At 39.9% G+C, this 26,148-nt stretch overlaps 1 protein-coding gene across 4 annotated transcripts in view; it reads right to left on the bottom strand.

The window, feature by feature from the left end:
* The window catches only part of KMT2C (lysine methyltransferase 2C), a 192,561-nt gene that overhangs the window by 122,842 nt on the left and 43,571 nt on the right, over nucleotides 1-26,148 (bottom strand). For all 4 annotated transcript variants that reach the window (XM_089533592.1, XM_089533593.1, XM_089533594.1 and 1 more), the window contains exons 2-4: nucleotides 15,948-16,036; nucleotides 6,435-6,573; nucleotides 329-535 (exon numbers count right to left, since the gene is read on the bottom strand). In XM_089533592.1, coding sequence (XP_089389718.1) covers nucleotides 329-535; nucleotides 6,435-6,573; nucleotides 15,948-16,036 — 435 coding nt within the window. The remainder of the gene's footprint in view (nucleotides 1-328; nucleotides 536-6,434; nucleotides 6,574-15,947; nucleotides 16,037-26,148) is intronic.

Genomic DNA, 26,148 nt, shown 5'->3' with positions numbered 1-26,148 from the left:
TCTGAATCCTACTTAGAGAAAAAATGATTTCAAATACAGCGCACCCTTTCTTTACGCGGGGCATCCGTTCCCTCCCCCCCTGCATAAAGAAAAAAACATGTATGATGGAGCCCCATTACTTCTTCCGGGTGCGCCAAGGATTTGGCACACCCACGTATGGCGCGGGTGCACTGTATAAGGTACATTAATATTCCATAACTGTTTTCACTAAAAACACATATAAAACCATTTAACTTCACTCTCATTAATTAATGTATTAATTTAAAACTAGACAGAAGACTGGAACTTTAATTATTTTGTTAATTTTGTTAAAATCAGAAAGGCTTACTTCTGTCCTCGTGATTTGTGCAGGACTGAGTTCTGCCTTGGAGTACTCTCAGAAATGCCATCATGGCTGTCCCCAGTTTCACTCTTATTTAAAGGCTGGATGTTCCACGGAGCAATAAACCCTGGTGTTGGACTGTATTGTTTAAGTTCTCCTTGTCCTAATGAACTTCGCTCCCCACAGTAACAAAAGGCGCAGAGCTGTTCACTGCTAAAGAGCCAGAAAGGTGAAAGGGAAGGAAAATATAAGAAGCTAGGTAAAAATAACACAAGCAACAAGGTTATCATCAAAAAAGAATTCAACCATCCAACATAGTATTAATTTTTTTGAAAAAGCTTAGTTTTAAATTGAACTTAACTACAAACCTTAACTTAAATTGAACTTAACTTGCAAACCTGCAACTTGTTATCTTGATCCAATTCCTACTCGTCTTCTAATCTCTATAGCTCCTTCTTTTCTGCCCTCGCTTCTCCATATCTTCAATCTCTCTCTCTCTACAGGCTCCTTCCCTTCGGACTTCAAACATGCTCTCATTTCCCCAATTCTGAAAAAACCTTCTCTTGACCCCTCCTCTTTGTCTAGCTATCATCCGATTTCTCTTCTTCCCTTTCTTTCTAAGGTTTTGGAACGGGTTGTTTATTCTCGCTGTCTTGAGTTTCTTGAAGCCAACTCCATTCTCAATCCCTTTCAGTCTGGCTTCCGCCCACGGCATTCTACAGAGACAGCCCTCACCAAGATCTCAAACGATCTTTTACTGGCCAAGGCAAATGGCCTTTACTCTGTTGTCATCCTTCTTGATCTGTCTGCAGCCTTTGACACTGTTGATCACTCTCTTCTAGTTGATATACTTTCTGACCTTGTGTTCTCAGACTCTGTTCTCGACTGGTTTCGATCTTATATGTCGGGCAGATCTTTTACAGTGGTTGCTGGCGGTCAGACTTTTTCTCCTGTTCCCTTATCTGTTGGAGTTCCCCAGGGCTCTGTTCTGGGTCCCCTTCTGTTTTCTCTCTACAAACTGTCCTTAGGTAAACTCATTCGCTCTTTTGGTTTTTCCTACCATCTGTATGCCGATGACACCCAGTTGTATCCTTCCACCCCCGACCTTTCTCCAAGGCTTGAACAGCAAGTTTCATCATGTCTCACAGCTGTCTCGCAGTGGATGCACCATCGGCGTTTGAAGCTCAACATGTCCAAGACGGAGCTTCTTGTCTTTCCTCCGAAGCCCACCCTTCAACGCTCCTTTTCTGTCTCTGTGGACAACATTTCTATTCAACCAGTCCAGTAAGCCCGCAGTCTTGGTTTCATCTTTGATTCTTCTCTGTCGTGTATCCCTCAGATCCAGACCACAGCCAAGGCTTGTAGATTCCTTTTGTACAATATTGCCAAAATCCGACCATATCTCTCCACCTCTACTGCCAAGATCCTGGTCCATGCCCTAGTGATCTCACGACTTGATTACTGTAACGTCCTCCTGGCTGGGCTTCCTCTTTCTCACCTCCGTCCTTTAATCTCTGTCCAGCATTCAGCTGCACGCATTATCACATCCGCCCACTGCTCTGACCACATCTCTCCTGTCTTGGCATCCCTTCACTGGCTCCCCCTCCCTTTCCGCATTCAGTATAAGCTCCTGCTGTCGACATTTAAAGCCCTCCATGGCCTGGCCCCTCTTTACTTATCAGACCTTATTTCCCCTCACCTTCCCACTCGGGCCCTCCGTTCTGGTAGTCAAGGTCTGCTGTCTCAGCCCAGGATTTCCTCTGCCCCATCCCAGATTCGCCCCTTTTCACTTGCTGCCCCTCACTCCTGGAACCTTCTTCCCCCACAAGCAAGAGCCATCACTTCTTTAACCAGCTTCAAAACGGAGTTGAAAACCATCCTATTCAGAGAAGCCTTCCCAGGCATTGCATAATTGTCGCTTACTATTTGATGTTCTTTTGGTGCCTGTTTTATCAAACCATTTCCTGTATTGCTATGTACTTTATATGTATTAGCCTACTACCCCCACCACCTTTCCCTTCTCCTTTTATGTCATGTCTTTTTAGATTGTAAGCCTGAGGGCAGGGAACCGTCTAATTAAAAAGATTGTATGTTCAGCGCTGTGTACATTTACAGCGCTTTATAAATAAAGGTTAATGATAATAATAATACAGCTATATGTGATTTTGGAAAATTCCAAAAAGGAAAAGTATGATTGTTCATCAGATTTTTCCAAACCCCATAACCTGCTGACCACCTAAAGGTTGAGTATCCCTTATCTGAAAAGCTGAAGTACACCAAAATGAAAAATTATCCACACAGGTTGATGAGATAGTGACACCTTTGCTTCCTGGTGGTTCAGTATACACAACCTTTGTTTCATGTACAAAGTTATTAAAAACACTGCGTATAAAATTACTTTCAGGCTACATGTATAAGGCATGTATGAAGCATAAATAGTTTCATGCTTAAACTTGGGATGATTCTCCACCATGATCCAGAATGGAAGGCAGTTTATATACTGTGACAAGGTAGCAAATTAATGTAATCTAATCTTAAGTACCTGCACAATTAAAAACTATGGACAAAGGAGCCATTTTGATTTTCTGTCTTGCACACCAGAACATCTTTGTTTTCAAGTACTGATCAAGTCTTCCTTATCCAAAATGCTTGGGATCAGATGTGTTTGCAATTTCAGATGTACAATCTACAGGATATCTCATTATGTATATGCAAATATTCCTAAATCCAAAAAAAATCTGAAATTGCAAACTCATCTGGTCCCAAGCATTTCTGATAAGGAAGTCTCAACATGTATTTGAAAACAAAGATGTTCTGATGTGCAAGACAGAAAATTCAAATTCTTCCTATGTCCACAGTTTTTAACTGTGCAAGTACTTCATGTTAGATTACACTTATTTGCTACCTTGTCACAGTATATTAACTGCCTTTCACTCTGCATCATGGTGGAGTGGACTCTGTAGCCGTGTTGACCATTTGTGAATGTAAAAACCCAATGTGCAATGGTTATGTGTCCCACTAGGAACTGAAGTTAAAGGACCTTAAATAAAATTTGAGCAAGACACTGTTCCATCCTTTCATCTCCATCCAGCACTCAACTAAACCACAGAAGAAGTGTATACAGATCTCCCCACCATGTACAATGGGGTACTTGGTATCTGCTGGGGTTTGGTTACAGGACCCCCCGACAGATACCTAAATCTGTGGATGTTAAGTCCCATTAAATACAGTGGCATACTAAAATGGTGTCCCTTATATAAAATGGCAAAATCAAGGTTTGCTTTTTGAGATATATATCTCTTTATAATATTTTTATAAAGAATCCATGGATTAAAAAAATCTGTGGATATGGATATGGATGCCTAACCATATTAGTAAGTAACTAATTGTTTCTAAGTTTCTTAGAAGCTAGTTTAGTGACTGTATTAAATTATTATTATTATTATTATTATTATTATTAACCTTTATTTATTGAAAGGGAAGAACAATTAATTTAAAAAAAATTCTATGGATTTCCAGTGTATCCATGGCCAACTGACTGCATCCCTAAGGGAAGAAACTACAAAACATGCCAAGGTCCCATGATAATTCCACCTCTCATGTTTGCAGCCCAGTCTTATTTAGAAATAAGCCACTTCTGTGAAACATGCTCCGGATAGCAAAGATGCTTTGGAATATAGACTGAGCATTTGCAAAATATTAATAAAGTATTAAACACACTCGATCTAATGCAAGTTGGAAAGAAAAAATATTTTATCCTTTGCTGTATTGAAAATACTTAAATATGGATTTGTTGAAATCTTAGTTTTCACATTCTAGACTTTTATTCACCTATACAAAATGTTTTTAAAGTTGTTTGACTTCAGCAGGCACTAAAGTTAGTGGGGAACAAGAAATTTCTCTTTAACTATAAGAATCCAGTTTTTAGAATAGAATAATTTATAAAATGGGCCAAAAGCAATGCCACCTATTCATCACTTTGTATTTTGCTGAGATAAGAACAATAGGGTTTTTATTGCATTAAATTATTCTTTACTGCTCTAGGCACTGATAAATGGATTAAATTTAATTCTACTTTAACTACAATCCACAATTCCAGTGACCGAGTTACTCCTGAATAAACTTTTCTGATTTGTGGAGCAGGCTTTGAAAGCTTATGCTTTAGGAGGATTAAATAACGGATGTTTTAAATAACTGCGCTCATGTACATTTTTACACAAAGTGTTCATTTTTATATAGAGTATATACTAATTAAATGGATTCAGGAAATGCAGGATGGTGAAAAGACAATCCAGGACAATAAGAAGTTTCAAGCATAGGGGTGTGTGTGTGTGTGTGAGAGAGAGAGAGAGAGAGAACAGGGTTGAAAGCCCACAGAACAATAACCAAATCTACTTGATCATACCACAACATATGTCAACTGTTCTTTTTGTACTCATTTAACACCTGAGGGAGACCAGTGTGGGTGGCGGGGGCGGGGAAGACCTAGGTGCCCAACCACATTCGAAAATGCTTTCTGATTTCTCTGCACAGACAAAATACTCCAGAGAGCACAGAACTATGGCAAACCATAATTTCCATCAAAAGTGGGTTTTATTCCTAACATAAACAAAGATGTAAGCAGTTCTAAAGGTTGTTGAAAATCCTACACCAAAAGTTAGATTAATTGTTATGGCAAACCTGGAAATGACTGGTAGACTGCTGGATTTTAACTTAGAGACATGAAATGTCTCATTGGTGGTATTAGTGGCTTATTAGTGGTATACAGTGGAACCTCGCCTTACGTGGAGGATCTATTCTGGACCGCCCCTCGTAAGGCGAATTCTGCCTATGCTCAAGCCCCATTATAGTGAATGGGGCCTGTGCACGACAGTTGTGCGCGCCATTGAAAGTATTGTAGTGCAGCTTCCGCGTAAACCGGAAGCCGTGTATGGCATGCCCGTGCATGGAATGGGCGCACTGTACTTGCAACTGAAGTATAGTGATTGAATAAGTAACAAATAGAAAGTGTGTGGGATTGGTTTTGTTTGTTTGTTTGTTTTAATCATGCAGGATTTATTTATATCTCTGGCAATGGAGCAGGCTTAGGCCTGTAACAAAAGGGAGCAAAGACAAGATTCCTCAGAATAGTAAATATGAAACTAAATTGGCAAAACTTACTACCATTTGCATACAGATGTGAATTGAAAATGACAATACCAGGAGATTCTACTAGAGCAAAACACTCAAAGAAAAGTGCATATATTTTGATATCGAGACCATAATTTAGGAATAGACTGCAAGCTGTATGTGCATTCCATAGATCCAATTAAAAGGATCAAGCAACTAGAGACAAGGAAAAAACTCCAGGGCTCAATGAATGCCATCACCAGTTAAAGCAAGCAAAACTGAGCTAGATGGAGAAATAATCTTAAAGCAGTTACTATGTTCTTAAAATAAAGGATTAACAACTCTAAAAATTCTGTTACATTGAAACTACATGCAAATCTCCAAAAGTATTCAACTCTTCTGGCTAAGTATCTTGCAATAATATTTTTCTCAGAGGTTTGCTGACAAAGGACACCATGTGGGGATAATGTCTTTCCATTCCTAGTCCTTTCCTGTACACTAAACTATCAATTTATAATACAGTTGTCCCTCCACATTTGCATCTTTGACCTTTGCGGATTTGATCATCCACAGATTTGAATAAATGTTCTTTCTAGGAATCTCTTGGTCCCACAGTGTGACTATAAGGGCAACATCCAGAGAGGTTGCTCTGTAGAACCTAGAGATTCTTAGAGTGAACACTCTACTTGGCACTAGTAGGTTCTCCAGCACAATTCTATAGTCAATTTCCAGTAATGTTGACCACAGAATTGCACTGGAGGACCTCGAGATTCTTATAGAGGTGTTCTCCCAGGTTAAAAAAATTGTGGCTTTTTATTTGGGGGTTTTCCACTTTCACAGGGGTCCTGTGCCCCTAAAGCCAATGAATGTGAAGGGCCCACTATATATCAGCTAACAACTCAGGATGATGTTTCATAGAAGGAATAGGATCCAGCATCATCTGCACTTTTTGTTTAGGTCTGAGCCCTTCTCACAACGCTAACTCTGCATTTGCTTTTCTAACCTGGTATTTGCTTCAACATCAACAGAGGCAATAGGGCTTGCAGATTCTTCAGACACTAAGCTCTGAAGAGTTTGTGTTAGCTTCTTCTCATCACCAACTTCAGCTTGGGCTTCCACCTCTGGAGATTGTTCCTTGATTTCTGTTGGAGAGGGAGAGTAAGTTGATTACATATTCCATTTTCAAGTGTTAAAAAGAACCTATATCAACAGTATGTTATTCTATGTATTTTTCTCTTTGCTTCACAAAAATCACTATTACGATACCCATGTTACAGTGTAAGTGCACCCTCAGTATTACTGATATTTTAATTCTATGGGTTAAGAATTTATTTAATATCTTGCTATGGATCCCAAAGCAGCTTGTGCTATATGTGAAAACAATATAGCTAAAACAATCTGTAATACAAAAATTCAAAAATATTAAACAACAGTCAGTGGGCTTGAACTTTTAATTCTGCTGTAACAGTTGTTTAAATTTTAATTTTAATGTGTCTTGTTCAGACACATGTTTATGTTCAGATGTAGCTGTATGGAAATGGTTTGGCCAGAAAAAGACATAGCGAAGCACACTTCCTCAAATCCACATCTGTGAGACCATTGCAAAACTAGATACTCACTCTGTGTGTGTGTGTGTGTGTGTGTGTGTGTGTGTGTGTACCTTAACGTTGCCTCTTGACTTATGGCAACCCTGTGAATTTTTCATAGTTTTCTCAGGCAAAGAGTACTCAGAAATGTTTTTGGCAGTTCGTTTCTCTGAAATATAGCCTACAGCACTTGGTATTCATTGGCGGTCTCCCACCCAAGTACTAACAAGGGCGGACCCTGCTTGGCTTCCAAGATCAGATAGGATCGGGTGCCTTAAGGGTTTTCAGTGACTATTTAAGTATTCACTACAGGTTGAAAAATACAACGTAACTGACAACATTAATCAGTTTTTTTAAAATAACATAGAAATAAAGATTGAAATAAAGACTTCAGGTGACACAGGAGCCTACACTACTGGCAGCAACTGCTCTAGAGCAAAGAGATTACAAACTGCTTGAAATAATACCAAATACAGAGAAAGAAAACATTTATTATTCAAGCTGTTGAATGAAAATATTCAATAGATGGAATCTTTGGCATAGAAATATTTATCTGGATCCCAATGTAACTGTAATAGGATTTTCCAGAAAGATTTAGGATTGAGTTTCCTCAAGCCAGAAAAGCAAGTTAGCTAAATTAAATTAGAAAATTAGAAAACATTTACTAGTCCTCAATTTACCAGAGTAAACATGTAAGATTAACTTAAAACATACTTTTAAGTTAACATGTGCTTGTTTTTTACATATTAATTTTATATATGTATGTAAGTCTGTATTATATCCAACTTTGCTCCCAGGATGAACAGAAGGAGTTTGACATTATAAAATGACAAAGGGGAGGGGGACTTCTGGAGAAGCAGTCAAAACTACAGAAGCTTCAAAAATAAACCAGAAAAACATTAAACCAACATGTTTTTGCTTTTCTCAGCTGCATGAATCAAAAGAGCAATTGGGCTTTTTTTTTTAAAGACATTCTATAATATAGCAGAAGATAGAAAAAGCCCTATATCTTGCATGCCATGTTTCACAGGATGGAGGGATCTAAATATTCATGGCCATTGGTAAGCCTATCAGACTGATCTGAATGCTCTATCTCTTTGGGGGATGGAAACAAGGTGAGACACATCAGCATTCACATCACAATTATTTGAGGAATGAGTCTAAAGATCTACCAAGAACAAAATGCAAGAGATAATCATGGTTTCTTGGTGCCACTTATAGTGCCACTACAAGTTATAGTGTCACTATAAAAGTAAAATACAATAATAGGAAGCAAAATGAGACTGCAAAAATATATGTTTAAACTGTGGCTATTATTTATAAATCTGGAAAACAGGCTTATTCTCCATTCCATGACCAATGGAAATTGTATTGAGTTCCCTTAATGAAAAGACACCAACAGCCTCTTCAAATGACCTAGTCATCATCCAAGGTGCCTGTTAACAGCACCTAGCTCAAAGGCTGCTTCTTTAGCTCAACATATAGGAAAAGAATAGCTTCCCAGTTTCATCAGAATGAAGGCTACTCTTTACTAAACCAGTATTAAGAAAGACAATATTATATGACAATCACAAAAATGTGACTGATCAAAATTAGATACACAACATAGTATTGATTACAGTCGGCCCTTCTTATACACAGATTTTTTATACATGGATTCAAGCATCCACGGTGTGAAAATGTTCAAAAAAGTATAAATTTCAAATATCCAACTTTCATTTTCCAATTTTTATAAGGGACACCATTTTGCTATGTCATTATATTTAATGGGACTTGAGCATCCATGGATTTTGTTATCTACAGGGGATCTTGGAACGAAACCCCAGCATATAACAAGGGTCCACTGTACTACAATATGCTTATCAGATAGTAGGTTTTAAGCCTTTCATGCAATATTATAATATTGATATTCAGGTATGTACACTACAAATTGCTACAGTGGGACCTCATCATCTGCGGACTAGCCATCCATAGATTTATGCATCGGTGGATGGCAAGCCCCCATTGTCTCAAACGGTGGTGCATGCACATGGCTGCACCACCATTAGGACAGCCCCTGTTGTCTCAAGTGGTGGCACATGCATTAGGAATAATGGGACTTCACCTGCCACCATTGGGGACAAAAGGACTTGAGATCCTGTGTATCCACGGAGGATGGGGTCTAGGATGGTTCCCCCGCGGACACCGAGATCCCACTGTATAATATGGAGAGACAATGCTAGCAGATTCTGGACAAACAAACAAGAACATGAATCGTAACAGAGAATGTTCATAACACTACTGACAATATTTATAGCAAAAGAAAGCAGTTGCAAATTTATTTTATTCCTTGTTCTATTTTGAATGCTATTTTGAATACCTATTACAATACAGTGGAAAATAATCTAAATAGATGATTAAAATCTAAAACAAATACTAAACTCAAAAGATATTTATGGCATTATAATACTTTCAGCCAATCTAGTCCTTAGAATGGTTAAACAAAAAATAAAATTTAATCATTTTTTTTAGAATTAGCAGTGCATATCAATAAAACATGCACAAAATCAACAAAATCCAGTATAAAAACAACACAAGACAGCACACTATTACTATAAAATAAGCAATTGAAAAGTCTATTAGTGCCAAAATCCATATATATATATATATATATATATATATATATATATATATATATATAATCCAGCTAAAGGCCTGATAGAATAGGAAGGTCTTTATTTACCATTTAAAAAACCATAACACAGGAGAAGGCACTCCATAACAGAGGCACACCACAAATGACAACCCAGAGAAGAGTCTCTGATAAAGATAATAAAGACTGGGTAGGTAAATGTGGAAAAATGTACTCTTTCAGATAACTTAGCCACAATGCACTTTAACAACAGTACTTTGAAGTGAGCCCAAAAATGCACTAGAATAGATGACAAAGAATTTGCGTATAGATAACAAAAAAATTGTTTAATAAGATTACATATCTATCAATTCCAGTAATAACCTCATTAATCAATTTGGGGCCACCTAAAGTGTCTGTTTACAAAGGTAACCACACATTGCAGTAATCCAAATAGGAGGCAAACAGAACATGGAAAATTGCCACAAAGCTCTCTCTATCCCAGGGCTGGGCAACTGCAGTGAGGGTAGAGGCCAATTTTCAACTCCATAGTAGGCCGCAATTCATCATTTTGAGCTGTAAAATCAGCCAAAAATCACAACCAAAAATAATTTCTGTTTATAACTTCCAGATTCAGCAGCAGGCTTGCAGGTCTGTGGTGGTAGCAGGTTTCCAAAACTAAACCACCATTTCTGGAAGCCTCCAGTATGTGCATTATGGGGTGGGAAATGCTCTAATATTTTAAAAGGGGTATTTTCAGTGGATGGGAAATGAATGTAGAAGGTAAAACTGCTCCTGGGGAGGTACTTGTGGTCCATTGGTTGAACAATTAGCACCACTGGTCTAAGCAAATAGAAAGCAACTCTAAGCCAACATCTAAGGCAGGCACAATACCACAGACCTGAGTATCTAAAAACAATGCATTAGAGTATATCCATCTTGCGTGGATACAATTTAAGATTACTGGCCTTCATTCAGTTTAATCTCAGGTCCATACAATGGTTCAGGATTCGATGAAAAAGAGAGTTAGAGCTGTATGTCATTCATATATTAGTAACTCCCACTGCCTTCACTTTTGAATAACCATTCCCAGTAGATGTATGGAAATAGAATGGGGGGTGAAACAGAACTCTGGAAAGCATAAATGTCAAAGGGCAAAGCAATAACCCCTAGTGCCCCCTTCTGAATTCAAACAGGCATACAAGGACATAAACCCTCCAAGTTCCAATCCAGGATAACAGTACATTGAAGTAAAATTTCACGGGGAATAAAATATAAACCTGTGGAATCACACACCATTACTGTGATAAAATAAAGCAATATTCTCTCAATGTTCTCTCCATGAATTTCATAGGATTTTCTTAGGTAAGGAATACTCAGAGGTAGTTTTGCCAATTCCTTCTTCTGAAATGTAGCCCACAACACCTGGTGTTTGTTGATGGTCTCCCATCCAAGTACTTACCAGGGCTGACCCTGCCCAGCTCCACCAGGGCTAGCCTGAAGAAGAAGAGCCCTCCCTCCAGCCCATCTGCCTTGGTCCAGGCCTCAGAGGGAGAGAATAACCACTGGACCTCATCCCCTTTCCCACCACCATTCCCTTCTCCTTTTGTGTTGTGTCTTTCAGATTGTAAACCTGAGGGCAGGGAACTGTCTAATGAAAAACAGTAATTGTAAACCGCTCTGATAGCCTTTCGGGCTCAAGGGCGGGGTATAAATACCACAAATATATAAATAAATAAATAGCTTCCAAAATCAATTGGGATCTGGGGCCTTTAGGTTAGGTGGGGAGAAAATTTACCATTCTGCAAACAGTTGTAGTGCCCACTGTATAAGCTACACTATAAATGTATCCTAGCCTAAGTATTATCAAGACTGCATCTACTTCAATATACTTTAAAGATTACAGTGGTATCACGTAACAAGACTCATAATCTTAAAAAAAGGCTCATATCTGAAATACAGTCGGCCCTCCTTATACGTGGATTTGCGATGCGCGGATTTGAGCATACGTGCATGGCAAACCTGGAAGTTGTTCCCAATGCTCTTCTCCCTCGCGGCCTTGGCTTCCGCCACCACAAAACGGCTGGGTGCTGCTCCTGGAGGCCAAGAGACCTCTAGGCTGCATCCGGGCCTTTTACAGCAGCAGCGGCGGCGGCGAGGAGGACAAGGTCAACCTTCGTCCTCCTCACCGCCGCTGCCACCATGAAAGGGCCGGGTGCAGCCTGGAGGTCTCTTGGCCTCCAGGAGCAGCACCCAGATTTTGCTGCAGCGGCATGCGGCAGCAGCGAGAACGCGGCGGCGGTGGCACGGCGACCCAGGTATGGAGGGAGGGAGGGTGGGAGGGAGGGAATGTAGGTAGGTTATAGGTAGGTAGGAGGGAGGGAGGGAGGGGGAGAAGAGGAGGGGGACAGAATAGGGCTTGAGCATACGTGGATTTTGGCATACGCGGGGGAGTCCGGAACGGATCCCCTGCGTATACCAAGGACCCACTGTAGTAATATCTTTATGGCTATACTTTGACCATATCATGAGAAGGCATGACTCATGAAAAAATACAATAATACTAGTAAAGGGAGAAGGCAGTAGAAAAAAGAAGCCCTCACACCAAATCGCTAAACTGAATTAGGGAGGTCATGAGCCTGAACTTGCAGGACCTACCATAATCAGAGCAGTGAAGGACAGATCTTGGAGATGTCATATATGCAGGGTCGCCATGTACAATGGGGCCTTGTTATCTGCAGACTTGCCATGTGGACTTAAGCATCTGTGGACGGCAAGCCTGCACTGTCCCCAATGGTTGTGTGTGCATGTGGCTACGCCGCCATTAGAGACAACCTCCATTGTCCCCAATGGCAGCATGTGCACTCGGCCATGTCACCATTAGGAACAATGGGATTTCAGGTAAGCCCCCATCCCACTGTCTCCAATGGCAGTGTTGCCATGTGCACACACTGCCATTGGGGACAATGGGACTTGAGGTCCCACGGATTTTAGTATCTGGGGTGTGTGTGTTTGGAGCGGGGTGGTCCAGAGCAGATCCCTTCCCCCCCCCAATACTCAATGCATTTTCCGCTGAATGTAAACGGAGGTGAGATTTATGTTGATTAATGTCTCACATGCCTATTAGGCAGAGGAGTGGATGATAAATGTATTTAAATGTATTAAATATTATATAAATGATAAAACAAGTTTGAGGTTAACTACAATTTCAACCCAGGGTTAAAGTTTTGAAACTGTGGAACAGAAATCTTAGTTAACACTCATAATTGTTCGTGGTAGCACATTAACTTTTAGTCGAACTGATACGAGTAGCGAATTTGTACTTGAAAGATGGGTTAGCACAGGGGTAGGCAACCTTTTTGAGCCGGGGGCCAGGTTGCTGTCCCTCAGGCGACTGGGGGGGCGAAGCCGGGGGTGGAGCTTCCACCCTCCGGAGCGGGGCCGCGTGCCGGGGGTGGAGCTTCCACCCTCCAGGGGCGGGGCCGCATGCCGGGGGCGGAGCTTCCACCCTCCGGGGGCCAGGCCTCCCCATCTTTGCTGGCCCCTGACGGGGCCCCAGGCCCCGTCAGAGACCGGCAAAAAAGCTGGTGGGGGCCGCCAGCGCTGGAGGGCCCCCTGGAGGGCCCCAGCGACGGCACCGGGCCTCGCAGAGGCTCCCTGCCGCCGTCGGAGCCCTCATGGAGGGCCCCAGCGACGGCAAGGGGCCTCCCAGAGGCCCCCTGCCGCCCTCGGAGCCCTCCTGGAGGGCCCCAGCGACGGCAAAGGCCCCCCCAGAGGCCCCCTGCCACCCTTGGAGCCCTCCTGGGGGGCTCCAGCAACGCCAAAGGGCCCCCCAGAGGCCCCCTTCCGCCCTCGGAGCCCTCCTGGAGGGCCCCAGCGATGGCAAAGGCCCCCCCAGAGGCCCCCTGCCACCCTTGGAGCCCTCCTGGGGGGGTTCCAGCAACGCCAAAGGGCCCCCCAGAGGCCCCCTTCCGCCCTCGGAGCCCTCCTGGAGGGCCCCAGAGACGGCAGCGGGCCTCCTAGAGGCCCGCCGCTGCTGCTGCGGCCGCCCGTCGCAGCTTTTCGCCGCTCTGGGCACCACCATTTTGGACGGCAAAATTGCAGCAAAGTCTCATGCGACCTTCCCCAAGGTCGCGCGAGACTTCGCCGCCATTTTGGGCGAAAAAATGGCAGCGCCCATAGCCCCAGAGGCTACTATGGGCGCCGCCATTTTTTCGCCCAAAATGGCGGGGAAGGTCGCGCGAGACTTCACTGACATTTTGCCACCCAAAATGGTGGCGCCCAGAGCAGCGAAAAGCCGTGACGGGCGGCGGCGGCGGCGGCAACAGAAGCCAGGGGCTGGTCGGCAGGCCTCAGCGGGCCGCATCCGGCCCGCGGGCCGGAGGTTGCTGACCCCTGGGTTAGCACATGCTCTCACAGCCTGTTTCCTATCCCTTAACTGTCACTAAGCAACAACTAAGTTATATCTTCACAGGTCTTAAATTTCATCCATCAAACAGTGCATAGTTTTGAAAGTGTATAATTATGTATAGCACAAACAAAACCATATGGTACTTACAAGCTTAACACTCCTTCATCAGGTAAATACTCCTTAACTAGCTAAATGAAGTTTGTGGGGAATTACAGGGAAATTATTTTTATACATAAATATGGATGGAAAAATTGTGAAGGCAAAAGGATACAGATACAGTGCACAGTCATGACTAGTAATATGCTAGTCTTAGAGACAATATAAGACAACAAATGAATCCAATCAGAGTTAAGTTGGCGTTACTCTTATTGTAGCCAGAAGCACAGGTTAATACACCAGTCAAGAGATAATCTGCTTAGACAAAAAGGTGGTCATATTGTGTCCATTTACTGAACTGCAGAGAGTATACCATGCTATTTGGCACGTGTAAAAGTAGGTGCTATGTGCAAGTAAACGAGTCCCTATGCGCATAGGACTGAAAAAGCCATAGGGCAGCTTAGAGTCCATTGCAATCCTCCTATGGATTTGATGACTTGAAGACTGTGGCCTGTGGGCAAAATAAGGCAGTTTCCAGCCACTGTGGGGGAATCTTGTTCAGATGGCGGCCACAATCCAGTCCTTTGGACTGGATTAAAAAGTAGCGGATATAATCCGGCTCCTGGTGATGCTGGTTTGGGACTGCAGAGGCAGCATACTTCGGGAGCTGTTACCACGGTCCCAGCCCAATCTTGGGCAGAACTGCCTCTGGCTGCACTTTACCGGATGTGTGCTTCAGCTCTGTGTTACCAAGGACAGGTGCAATTGCGCATCATCAATATCTGACATCCACAGTTAGTGAGAACTGCTGCTGAATGTGACAGTGCAGTTTGCTGCACTTTACAATAAAAATGAAAGTGTACAGGCAGACAGACTGTGAATTTTTGTTTGTTTGAAAGCAGGCAGATTGCTGAAATACTAAAAATCTGTCAAGTTACTCAAGAAAACATTATACAACCTGCCTAGAGAAAGACTCCTGGGGTGGGAGAAACCTTCACAGACAGAACAGCTCTAAAATCTCACTCCCTACAGTACATGGGGGAAAGGATTGAGAAATAAAACCTTATAAATATAAAAAGGCACTCCACTGGCCTAGTTAGTGGGGAATAGTAATTAACCAAAAAGGGACTCCTTCCACTAAGAATCTGAAAGCCAGAATGGGCAGTTATTTTCCAGTAGCCAAAAGATAGTGCTAAATATAAAGAATATCTAAGGTATTATTCCATCTTGTGCATGTACTTAAACCATGTTCACCAGAAAATGCAGAGGCATTTATTTTGGGTTCTGCACATGTTCTAGAAATGTGCCCATATTCAGCCTTGTACAAGCACTGAAGGCAAAAAAGAAAAGTACATACCTGGATTCTTAAGACTGACACACATAATAAAAAGTAGTTTACATTAAAGTGTAAAATTTGGATTTAGCAACTTACTCATCCTTTGACTATCATTCTTCGGGTTTGTTTAAGTCAGTTAAAACTTCTCTTTAAAACAGAACTTTAAAGCATGTCTACAGTCCCATACAGACAGGCCAAAATAAAGCTGCTTCGAGTGACTTTGGAAGTATGCTGTTTCAATGATGCATGCGTCCTAAGTTTGGAAACCATACCAAAGCCACGATCGAATCCTAAGGACTGGAGTGCAGCTTTGGCGCAGCTTCCAGACTCTTAGGATGCATGCATCATTTAAAGAGCATACCTCCAAAGTGATGTGAAGCAGCTTTATTTTGGCCTGTCTGTATGGGGCCTATGTAATTACTTGAGAACTGTCACATATAATGAAGAGAAAGAACTGCCACTAAATGTGCCCTTACCAGTTTCCACAGTGTTTTCTGTTTCTGCTGCTTCCAACCCATCCATGCTGTCTTCATCCTCCACTGCAGGTTTTCCTCTACTTCGAGGCCTAAGAAATATAAAAATAGAAATGATAATAATATAGCAGAAATAGCCTTACCACAAAACTGTCAATCACACTATTATTAAAATGTTGAAGAAAACAAAATTAGCTGCAGTTTAGAAGTTTTAAAAGCCAGGCTTTTGAGAGGAGTTAGTCCAGAGAATGGAATATACTACAAGAAGACTGGGATATGCTACTATAATCTGCCTTATTTGCTTTCTTCATTTAATACAACAAACAAATGTTTCTAACTTGGTGAATCAAAAAGTTTTAAAATTTATTCACTGATTTAAATCAGGGGTGGGCAAATGCTTCAGAAGGCATACTGATGAAAATCTATATATATATATTACTCGTAATTGTATCATTATATATAAATACCTAAATAAAAATAAAAAATCAGGACTTATGTGCATCAGTCATACTAGAGAAAGAAGGCATTGACAAAACTTATAATAGAATTTTTAAAGCACAATGTCCAATTATTCTAAATTGTTATACACACACACACACACACACACACACACACACACACACTGGACCCTTGGTATGTACTGGGATTTGCTCCCAGGAACCCCTATGGATATCAAAATCCAAATTCTCCAGTCCATTATATGCAGTGGCATAGTAAAATGGTGCCCCTTCTATAAAACGGCAAAATCCAGGTTTGGTTTCTGGGTTTTAGAAAAACAAACTTTCCTGCCATGGAAAGATGAATCCATGAATGCAGAATTTGTGAATATGGAGGGCCAACTGTACTACCTTCTCAAGAAAACCACTCAATTACATTCAAATATTTTCTGTCTGTTTATTTCACAGACTACACAAACTTTTATATTTATATGCTATAGTGCATATATTAATATGTAAGGAACTAAATACACACATATTTAAAATGTGTCACACTGCTGATTTCTTAACTGTGTCTCCCCCTAAATTTTTTTTGAAGAATACATTTAGCATTAGCAAAATCACAGGTTTGAACTAATTGAATATAATTACTTCTTTTCAATAAAGAACATACCCACATCTGGTGTTTTCATGCAATTTTCCTCTTTTGCATTTACTACAAAAGACCTTCCAGCTACTGCACAGGTTTAAAATAGATCCATTAGAGGAAAATTACAAAATAGAAGAATATATTTATACTTTGATTTAATTTGGCTCTAATATATTCAACATGCTGAAAAAATGGTACAGTATTCTGTAACACAATATAATTATGCAACACAATTGCTGAATGACTTAAATTATTGAAAGGGAGGTATAAAACAATTGTTCTGGATGGTGAATCAGTGATGTCCTACTTGGACAAACACTTCAATTATTATTATTATTATTATTATTATTATTATTATTATTATTATTATTATTTACTAGTTATAAGCAACTCATCAGACACAGCACTGAATGATTTATAAATTAAAGGAAAAAATACAACAAGACAAGCAAACTATAACAGATAGGTACAAGCAGCATAATAAAAGACAGAAGAGAACAGGCTGAAAATGCCCAAAGACCAAAATATATAAAAGGCCTGCGGAAATAAAATAATTTTTACCTGCCATAAAAGAAAAAGGAGAGGTGGTGCTAAGTGAGCAGCTGTGGGAACAGAGTTCAGAGGAGGTTGAAAGGGTCCTGTCTCCAACTACAGCCCAAGTTACTTGAGATGGCAGTTGAAAACGGAGCAGGTCCATGCAATTAACTCTTAAAAGCGAAGAAGGATCATAGTGAATTAGAGCTCATTCACACTACAAAACAACTCAGTTTGGAAACCGGGTTATTTCCCTGTGGTTCAGACTTGCACCTATTGTACTTGTTGCAGTTTGCGGGGGGGAGGGGAGGGGGGGACAGAAAAGCCCATTTAAACCAATGCATTTGGCACTAGATCCCTTAGCGGTTCTTTTTTTAAGAACCACAATGATCTGCATCTCCAATAGTGTGAATGTGCTATTGGATCTTTTTGGATCGTGCAGCAACCATTCAGGAAATGGAGGTGCCTCCATTTTGATCTGCAATGGTGACAAATGGGAACTTCAAACTGGATTAAAGTGCCATGGAGAGATTCACTGCCTTAAAAAGTAGTGGGAACAGTGAATCAATTTTGAATAGATTGACAGATGCAAATCTCTCAGTGCAAAAAAAGTAAGTTTGACTGATTCCTAAGTAATCTTTTTTAGTTCTTAACGCAAACAATTAATGATTTAGGGGTTCAGACCACCACTTTTAACAGTGTTTGGGGAAAAAGCAAGGAAGAGATTTAACTGTTTCAAAACTGTCACGATAGTACTGTTTAGGTCCCTACTGAGAATTATGCCATCTTTTACCTCTACTGTACTATTGTTTTTAAGCAACCTTTTAAGAAGCACAAGAAACAACATATCACAATATCTTAATGAAGACATTATCACATGAAATACTGTAGCCAGGATCTCTTTGTCTTGGAGGGATCACAGCTAGCACATCCAACGTTATTTATTCAAGCTACAGAGGACACTTGAGTCCCCAAAGATAAGGTCACATCTAACGTATGCATCTGAGAAAGTAGACTGAAGTCTACGAAAGCTCATGCTGCCAGCTTCTTTATTTCAGTTAGTCTCAAAGGTGCTACAAGCTCTCTCTACATACTAATTTAATAAGGCTAAATATTAGAAATTGGAAAGTTTATTAACTAGCATAAACACTAATAATAAAAATGGTTTAACTTCCTGTTAATTGTTAGCATTGGTCAATGCCATAGGATTTACAAAGAATGGCATGGAGGCTGTCACTGTTGGCCTTAGGGATGGCACATTTTGTCAATAGCTCCTTCAAAGATACCTTCCTCCAACCTAGAATTTTTACCCACATGGACTACAAAGTGCCTAATAGTTTGTTGTCTGAGAATGTTGAGAGTCTAAGCACATCTGGAAACTATCAGTTTGGGGATGATTGCCCCAAAGCATGGGATCTCTTCTTATAACCTCTTCAACTCAGTTTGTCATTCACCTTTATTCCTCTTTTTTTCTATCCTACCAATTTCACTTACTCGTCAAATAATAATAATAATAATAATAATATAGTTTATTTATACCTTCTCTCCCACAGATCGAGGCAGGATTACAACCTTAAAAGACACTTAGTACAATTTACAATCAATACAACAATAAAATACCAACACTAAATTTACCAAGAGTTCCACAATTAGCTTTCTTAAAATTACAATTCGTCAATTAGCCAACAATCAGAGTCAAGGAAGAACAGTCGTCATAATCTTTTTATATGGAATTCAGTGGATAAGCCCACCGGGAGAGATCCGTTTTGAGTGCCTTCTTAAAGGTCTCTAAGGTAGTACTGAGACGGATCTCTTCCGGTAGGTCATTCCATAATCTTGGGGCCGCGGCAGTGAATGCCATATGTGTAGTTGTCAATAACCTGCTATTATAATATTCTAGTAAGAACTTCCCAGATGTTCTGAGAGTGTGGGGCGAATTATGTAGGGAGAAGCGCTCCCGCAGGTAACTCAGGCCCGAGCCATGAAGGGCTTTAAAGGTAATAATCAACACCTGGTATTGCACCTGTAAACTAGATTAATAACGAGTGATCTATTTCAAGTACAGTGCTATGTGGATAGTTACAAAGATTGGTCAATCTAGAGTGGAGAAGTCTTAATCTGAAATTTGAGTGTCTGAGCATATACAGAATATTTTTCTGCACACCATATTCACTCCATCCTTTCTGCTTCCCCAATCTCAATCCATAAATGTGGTCTGTAAAAATCAGGAGCAGGGCACATGTTTTGCATGCAGGCGCCAAAGATCTTGAATATAATTGGTGGCTTCTGCAGTTTTCATGATCAAGTATGTAACAAGCCTATTCCTCTTCATATCTATCTTGCCCTAACTGTACAATTAAAACAAGAGTAAGAAGGAAGAGAGGTGGATAAAAAGCAGAATGGGAAAATATTTCACTTTCCAAGAGCCGAGCTGTACGTGATGCTAAAGAACTACAAAGAGCTTCATTATAGCTCACTCCAAATTATTTATTTATTTATTTATTTATTTATTTATTTATTTATTTAGGTATTTATAGATACCATACAATAATGCACACCCTGGTCCAGAATATGATCACTAGTGAAGGTGAAATTGCTGAAGACAGTGCACTCTCCTGCACCATAAAGATTTCACTTTCTTTTCATATAGGCTTGTGGGGGGAAGGCACCTATCTTTCAGCCTAAAAGTTCTTACAAACAGTAGGACTTTCTGAAAAGGCCCAAAGATATTCTATGATTGTATATTATACCACAAAATACAATAGAAACTTGTTCAGAACATAATGTTATTCCACAGAAGCATAATGAACCTCTATCCACAATCCCTCAGACCTGAATGACTCCAAACACTTTATTTCCATACAAGCCCATGGGAAACATTCTTAAAGGTCCCTGGTGGCTTTAGGTCCTTAGTCTCCCACTACCAGTGGTCTCCAAACTATGCTCTCTAAGGTATCTTGGACCTAAGCTACCAGAATCCCAGACCATTGGCCAATATGGCTGAGGCTTCTGGGAGCTGAAATCTAAAATCTCTTAAAGGGCACAGTTTGGGGTCCGCTGCACTAAACAAACAGATTATTCCTTCCCACAGCCATGACTTTCCAGGGCTTACATTTTTCTTCTTTCTTTTTTCCTTTCTTACATTTAACTGTCCTTTGGCTCTACAAACACAGCTATCTGACTTGGGCTCAAGAAAATTCTCTCTCCCTTCTCTCCTTTGTGTTGTCTTTCTCAAAGAAATCACACAGATTAGTCTACTTAACAACAGAGCTCTGTGACATTTTCCCTCCAGTTCTAACATTTATTCTTCTGAGGTAGCCATCCTTTCTGTTTTACTGACTGTGACACAATGAAAGGCACTCATCCTAAGAAATTCTGGGTCAATTCAATAAAGCATATTTTTAATGTCAGTATTAAAGGGGTAATTCTAAACAGTCAGGTGAAATCACTATGAAATGAAATGACAACAAGCTAACTTCAAGCTCTGTTCTCACATCATGTTTGGACTGAACTTTGATTGCATTTTTCCATGTCATTCCTGATCACACTAATGTCCAAGATCCTACACATTTTTAACATACTGTGAAAGTATATGCCAGCATAGTTAAAATGGATTTCACAACTGCACAGTTAACTGTGCAACATGGCTTTGAACTCACCTATTATGCAATGGTCAATTAATTTCCACAAATTGAGTCAAAGGTTTGAGAGAGGGCTTGCACATGCTTGGAGAATGATTGGCTTCATTCTCAATTGCTCTTATATAGCCTCTGACAAAACCGAACTGCTCACAAAACTATTTTTATGCTCACTCAGTATCCCAGTGAGAATCTGGCTACTGATTCAGCATTTAACAACTTTACCTGGATTTGATGAACTTGCTATACAGAAATCAGTTTCATTAGTGTCCTTAAACTATTTATTCCAAATCTCCAGAGAACCTTGCTTGGCTGCTTTACATACATACTGAACAGTATCTCAGACAGAATAAAGCTCTGAACTGGCTACACAATAAACACTAAACATCACTTTCTGAAGCTGACCACCACCCTTGGGAGAGGGGGATGAGGGCAGGACTGGAAATGAAGTTCAGTGTTTCCCAAAGACCTGATCAAGAAAATTAACACGGTCGATGGTATCAAAGCCACATCAACATCACCAAGAGAATCAGAAATGTTATATTGCTCTCTTCTCTAAGCTGCACTAGGGTGACGAAACCATTCTACACAAAATCCAAGCAATATGATACTGTAAAGTCTATATTTGCTTGGATTTAGTGCAGAATAGTTTGGTCTAGCTTAGGAAAGAGAGAGAGATAAAATTTCTGATTCTCCTGGTTTTGTTGGTGTGACGTTGATACCATTGGCCACGTATATTCGAGAGCCAGCATGGTGTAGTGGGTTGGGAATTGGATTTCAACTCTGGAAACCATGGTTCGAATCCCAGCTCGGCTATGTCAACCCACTGGGAGACCTTGCCTCAGAGGATAGCAATGGCAAACCTCTTCTGAAGAAACGTGCCAGGAAAAGACCCTTATTCTTTTGCCTTATGGTTGCCATAAGTTGGAAATGACTTGAAGGCACACAACAATAATAACAGACTATATTCTTCTCCAGTGAACAACTATATTAAGTCTAAAGTCCTAAATAAATCTGATAGAATGGACCAGATAGGAATTCTATTACTGACAACTGTATGCAATATATATTAATTAGCCATGTTGAGAAGATAATTTTTATTGAAACATAGCCATCCTGTTTAGTGCAGAATGGTGCAAATATCTACACATCCTGCACACCCACTAAGAAGACCGCTGCAGAGATACGTACATATGTAATTGCTGTCTGGTTTTTTTAAAATTCAGATTTTAAAATTTCACTTTTTATACTACATAACACAGGATATACAAAGAGGCTAATTACATTTTATTTGAAAATACCAAGTTACTGTGCACTCAAGTGACACAGTCCACAAAAAACACTCTGGTGTTTCACTTTAGTCCAAAATTAAGCATCACAGCATTACCCAATGAAGCTTATTATTATTATTAACTTTATTCATATTCCACCTTCTTCCAAAGAAATCAAGACTCAAAGTGACCTACAAATTAAAATATATATAATTTTTAAAAGTATGATTATGAAAAAAGAGAAACAGAAAGGAAATAAAGAAAAGAAAAAAAGTACATGCAATATGAGCAAGAGTAATTCCCATCACATATTATGTACCGCTCAATCCTTTTGTTAATTATTGTTATTGTTATTTTAATAGATTAATTTTAACTTTAATGTGTTTAATCTTGTTTTTTGGGGGAGATGGCGATTTGATATATGTTACTATGTATTGTATACTGAACTGATGTAAGCCACTTTGATTGTTGCTACAAAAAAGCGGGGTATAAATACAGTTGTTGTTATTATTATTATTATTATTTACATTACACATACATTGATGAAAGCTGACCATATTTCCAATTTTTTTTTTGAAGTTAACATCTATGAAATACACATTCATGCAAAGCTAAAGCAATAAGATCTTCTGATCATTGCAAGATAGATGATGTATGGTTGATCTTTATAGCCTTGAACTCTGTCTTTTTGTAACAGTAAAGCACAAAGGATCCAACAACAATGACTCTCAGTTAAATGCTATATAATAGGAGTATATTTTAAGGAACATATGCATCGACAAATGCCGAAAGATTTATGTGCTACAAAATTAATACGTTTTAACACATCCAACAGACAGGAATCACCACTAGAAACACCCACATCGTATGCCACAAGGAAATATTATCTGCATTACACTGCCAACTTTTAGCTGAAGCAGACAGTTTCTTTCTAGAAAGGCATAATTGTATCCACCTGCTGGGAAAATAAATAAATACATCAATTTTTGCTTGACCAAACATAGTTTTAGGTCTAAAGAGATTTTAGATATTGTAGCTAGAACAGATTATTTGCTCCGGACTAGCTAACTCTGTTCCATTCAACTATTCACTTCATCAACATCAAATGTAGTGCTTACAAACAAACATTTATAAACTAGACTTGTTGGTTTCACTTTCTCTGATGATATGGTTAATGTTTCCAACACAGTAGGGGTAGCTGAGGCACTCAGAGATGATAGTCCATATATAAAACACAAGAAAGCTTTGCAATTATAAATACTGTCATAGTGCATACAAGTGCAACTAAGTAGATTGCAATACTGAAAGTGGCAAAAATTCTAGGTCTCAACCAACCAACTGATCCAAAGTGTAAATACCACAGTCAATCAACTTTCTTAATAAAAAGGACTGTCTCACAATCTTTCAACTACAAATTCCTCAAAATTAGTTTAGCGTGACCAAATAAATCAAACTGTAATTAATAAGAGACTGTGTGCTAAACCACCCTGGCAGCAGACATCACAGGAGGCGCTGTCCCTAAGCCAATCCATCAAAAAAGAAGTTCCCAGTAAGTTGATTCCAATATGAATGAAGGAGGAGTATCTGAATTGGGCCATGTTTGCCAGTTATTTGTACAATCCAGGGTGCACGCCCTATGGTACAAATTCAAATTTGGAAAATTAAGTCCATCTCCTGAACATTACAGTTGCATCATTTTGAAAAACAGGGTGGTGACAGCTTGCCATATCTATTCCCTAAATACAGTTTTGATTTTCTGAAAGTAAACCCAAGGGATAGTTCAGAAAACATACAGGATGCTTGCATATTTCAGAAAACATACAGAGAAACAGTCTTCTTAAATATATTAATCTTAACTGGCCATGTGCATGTGCCGCCATTGGGGACAACATGGGCTTGCCATCTGTGGATACTGAAATCTGCAGGTGGCAAGTCCAATGATAGTTCTCAAAATTCTGTCAGAGAACAAAAAAATATTTTCCTTCCAAGGAACATACAATGATGTAGGGGCCATACTAGGTTTCCTAGGAAAGGAATTCTAAAACCTAGGGGCATCCACCATGAAAACCTCTCTCGTATCTCTACCAGGTGTGCCCATTACAGTAGTAGGCCTGAAAGATCTCAAAGCCGAAGGAGGCTCATCTGGCAACCAGCCCAGCCACACTTAACAAAGCTATCAATTGGGCATGGTGACAGGCCCTCTTTTTTGTTTCAGGAAGCATCTTCCCTTTGGAAATTTGACCTTTTGAACTGAAACTGGGTTCTTCCACTTGTCAATAATTTTGAGGCATCTATCCTAATTTTCTGATGAGTTCTGATATGCCCCTTTCTCTTCAAGCACACAGTTCTTGTTTTAAATTTCTGCTCAAAACCCAGTTTTGGGTAACTTGGACAACAATAAAAAAAACACACTGGAGGCATTTACACAATAACACCCCCCCCCAATTGATTTATAGCTACTACAGAGAGAGAGACATACCCATACAAAAATGCTCTTTTATTATTATTAAGTAATGGCATTATCCCTTCCTCTTTCTGGATGCAATCTTTCTAGATGCCATTCATTTATTTTGAGAGGCTGAAAAAAGCCTTCAGAATTAGACTGTGGAGGAAACTACACTTTCAGAAAACCATATTTAATGTCAGTGGCAGCAACCTAGACAAACAGAGCAGTACCCCAAACAACAAAGCTTTAAAAAAGCACCAGACAAGGATATTCACTTTTGCTTTTGAGGTTCACAACTGCAGTTAAGACCAGCTTCAGCAAAACAAAGTGGGGGGGGGGGGGGGAGAGGAGACTCATGATAAATGGAAGGGATCATCTCAGAAGCCTTCTTGCAGATGACATGTTAATGGCTTCCTCCAATGCAAAAGAGGCAAGACCTGAACTAAAGAGCAGACTAATGGGATTTCAGGGCGTGGCAGGGCAAAGAATTAATTATCTAAAGTCTGAGCTAAGATGCATTATGCACAAACACACACACATCAGACATCTAGAAAGTTACTGATGGTAACTCTGAAGTGCATCAGCCTCATGTCTTTAGGAGCGGTTATGACTTAATACCTTTCACAACCCTCGAGAAGGAACCCTAAACCTTTAATTAACCTTCTAAATTATGAACGTGGAATGCAGGCATTATTTTGTTTATTAAAATATTCCACCCTCTGCCCAAAGATGCCAGACCAGCGTACAATAGAACAAGACAATCAGTTTAAAATAATGTAAACATTTTAAAAAATTAGAAGGCTAAACATATACCAAACCCTTTAAGAAATTAAAAGCAGAGTAAAACCAAGGAAAATACTTTAAATTTGTTTAAAACCATGCACATTTGTAAGTCTATATAAACCAGTTAGGCCTTTTGTAAGCAACCATGTTTTCACTTGGTCCTTAAATGACTGCAATGTAGGTGTCAATCAGGCCTCTCTAAGAGGGGGGGTGTGTGCTACAATTGGGGTGCCATAGTAGAGAAGGCCTTCTTCCATGTCCTCCAACAGGATTTTGCACTAACCGATAGGGACAAAGGGGATGGCAGCAGATCTCAAACTTTGAGCACACATATTTAGGGAGATACACTCATTCACGTATCATGCTTCCAAGCCATTTAGTGCCAGCACCTTGAATTTATACCAAAGCATTCTGGCAGCCAGCTCAATTCATTTAAAACTAGTATT

Source organism: Sceloporus occidentalis, unplaced genomic scaffold, assembly GCF_023333645.1.
Source record: "Sceloporus occidentalis isolate IW3139 unplaced genomic scaffold, rSceOcc1.0.p SCAF_7, whole genome shotgun sequence".
NCBI classification, from domain to species: Eukaryota; Metazoa; Chordata; class Lepidosauria; order Squamata; family Phrynosomatidae; genus Sceloporus; species Sceloporus occidentalis.
The sequence above is the reverse complement of the archived record's forward strand: the minus strand, read 5'-3'. Positions and strand labels throughout refer to the sequence as shown.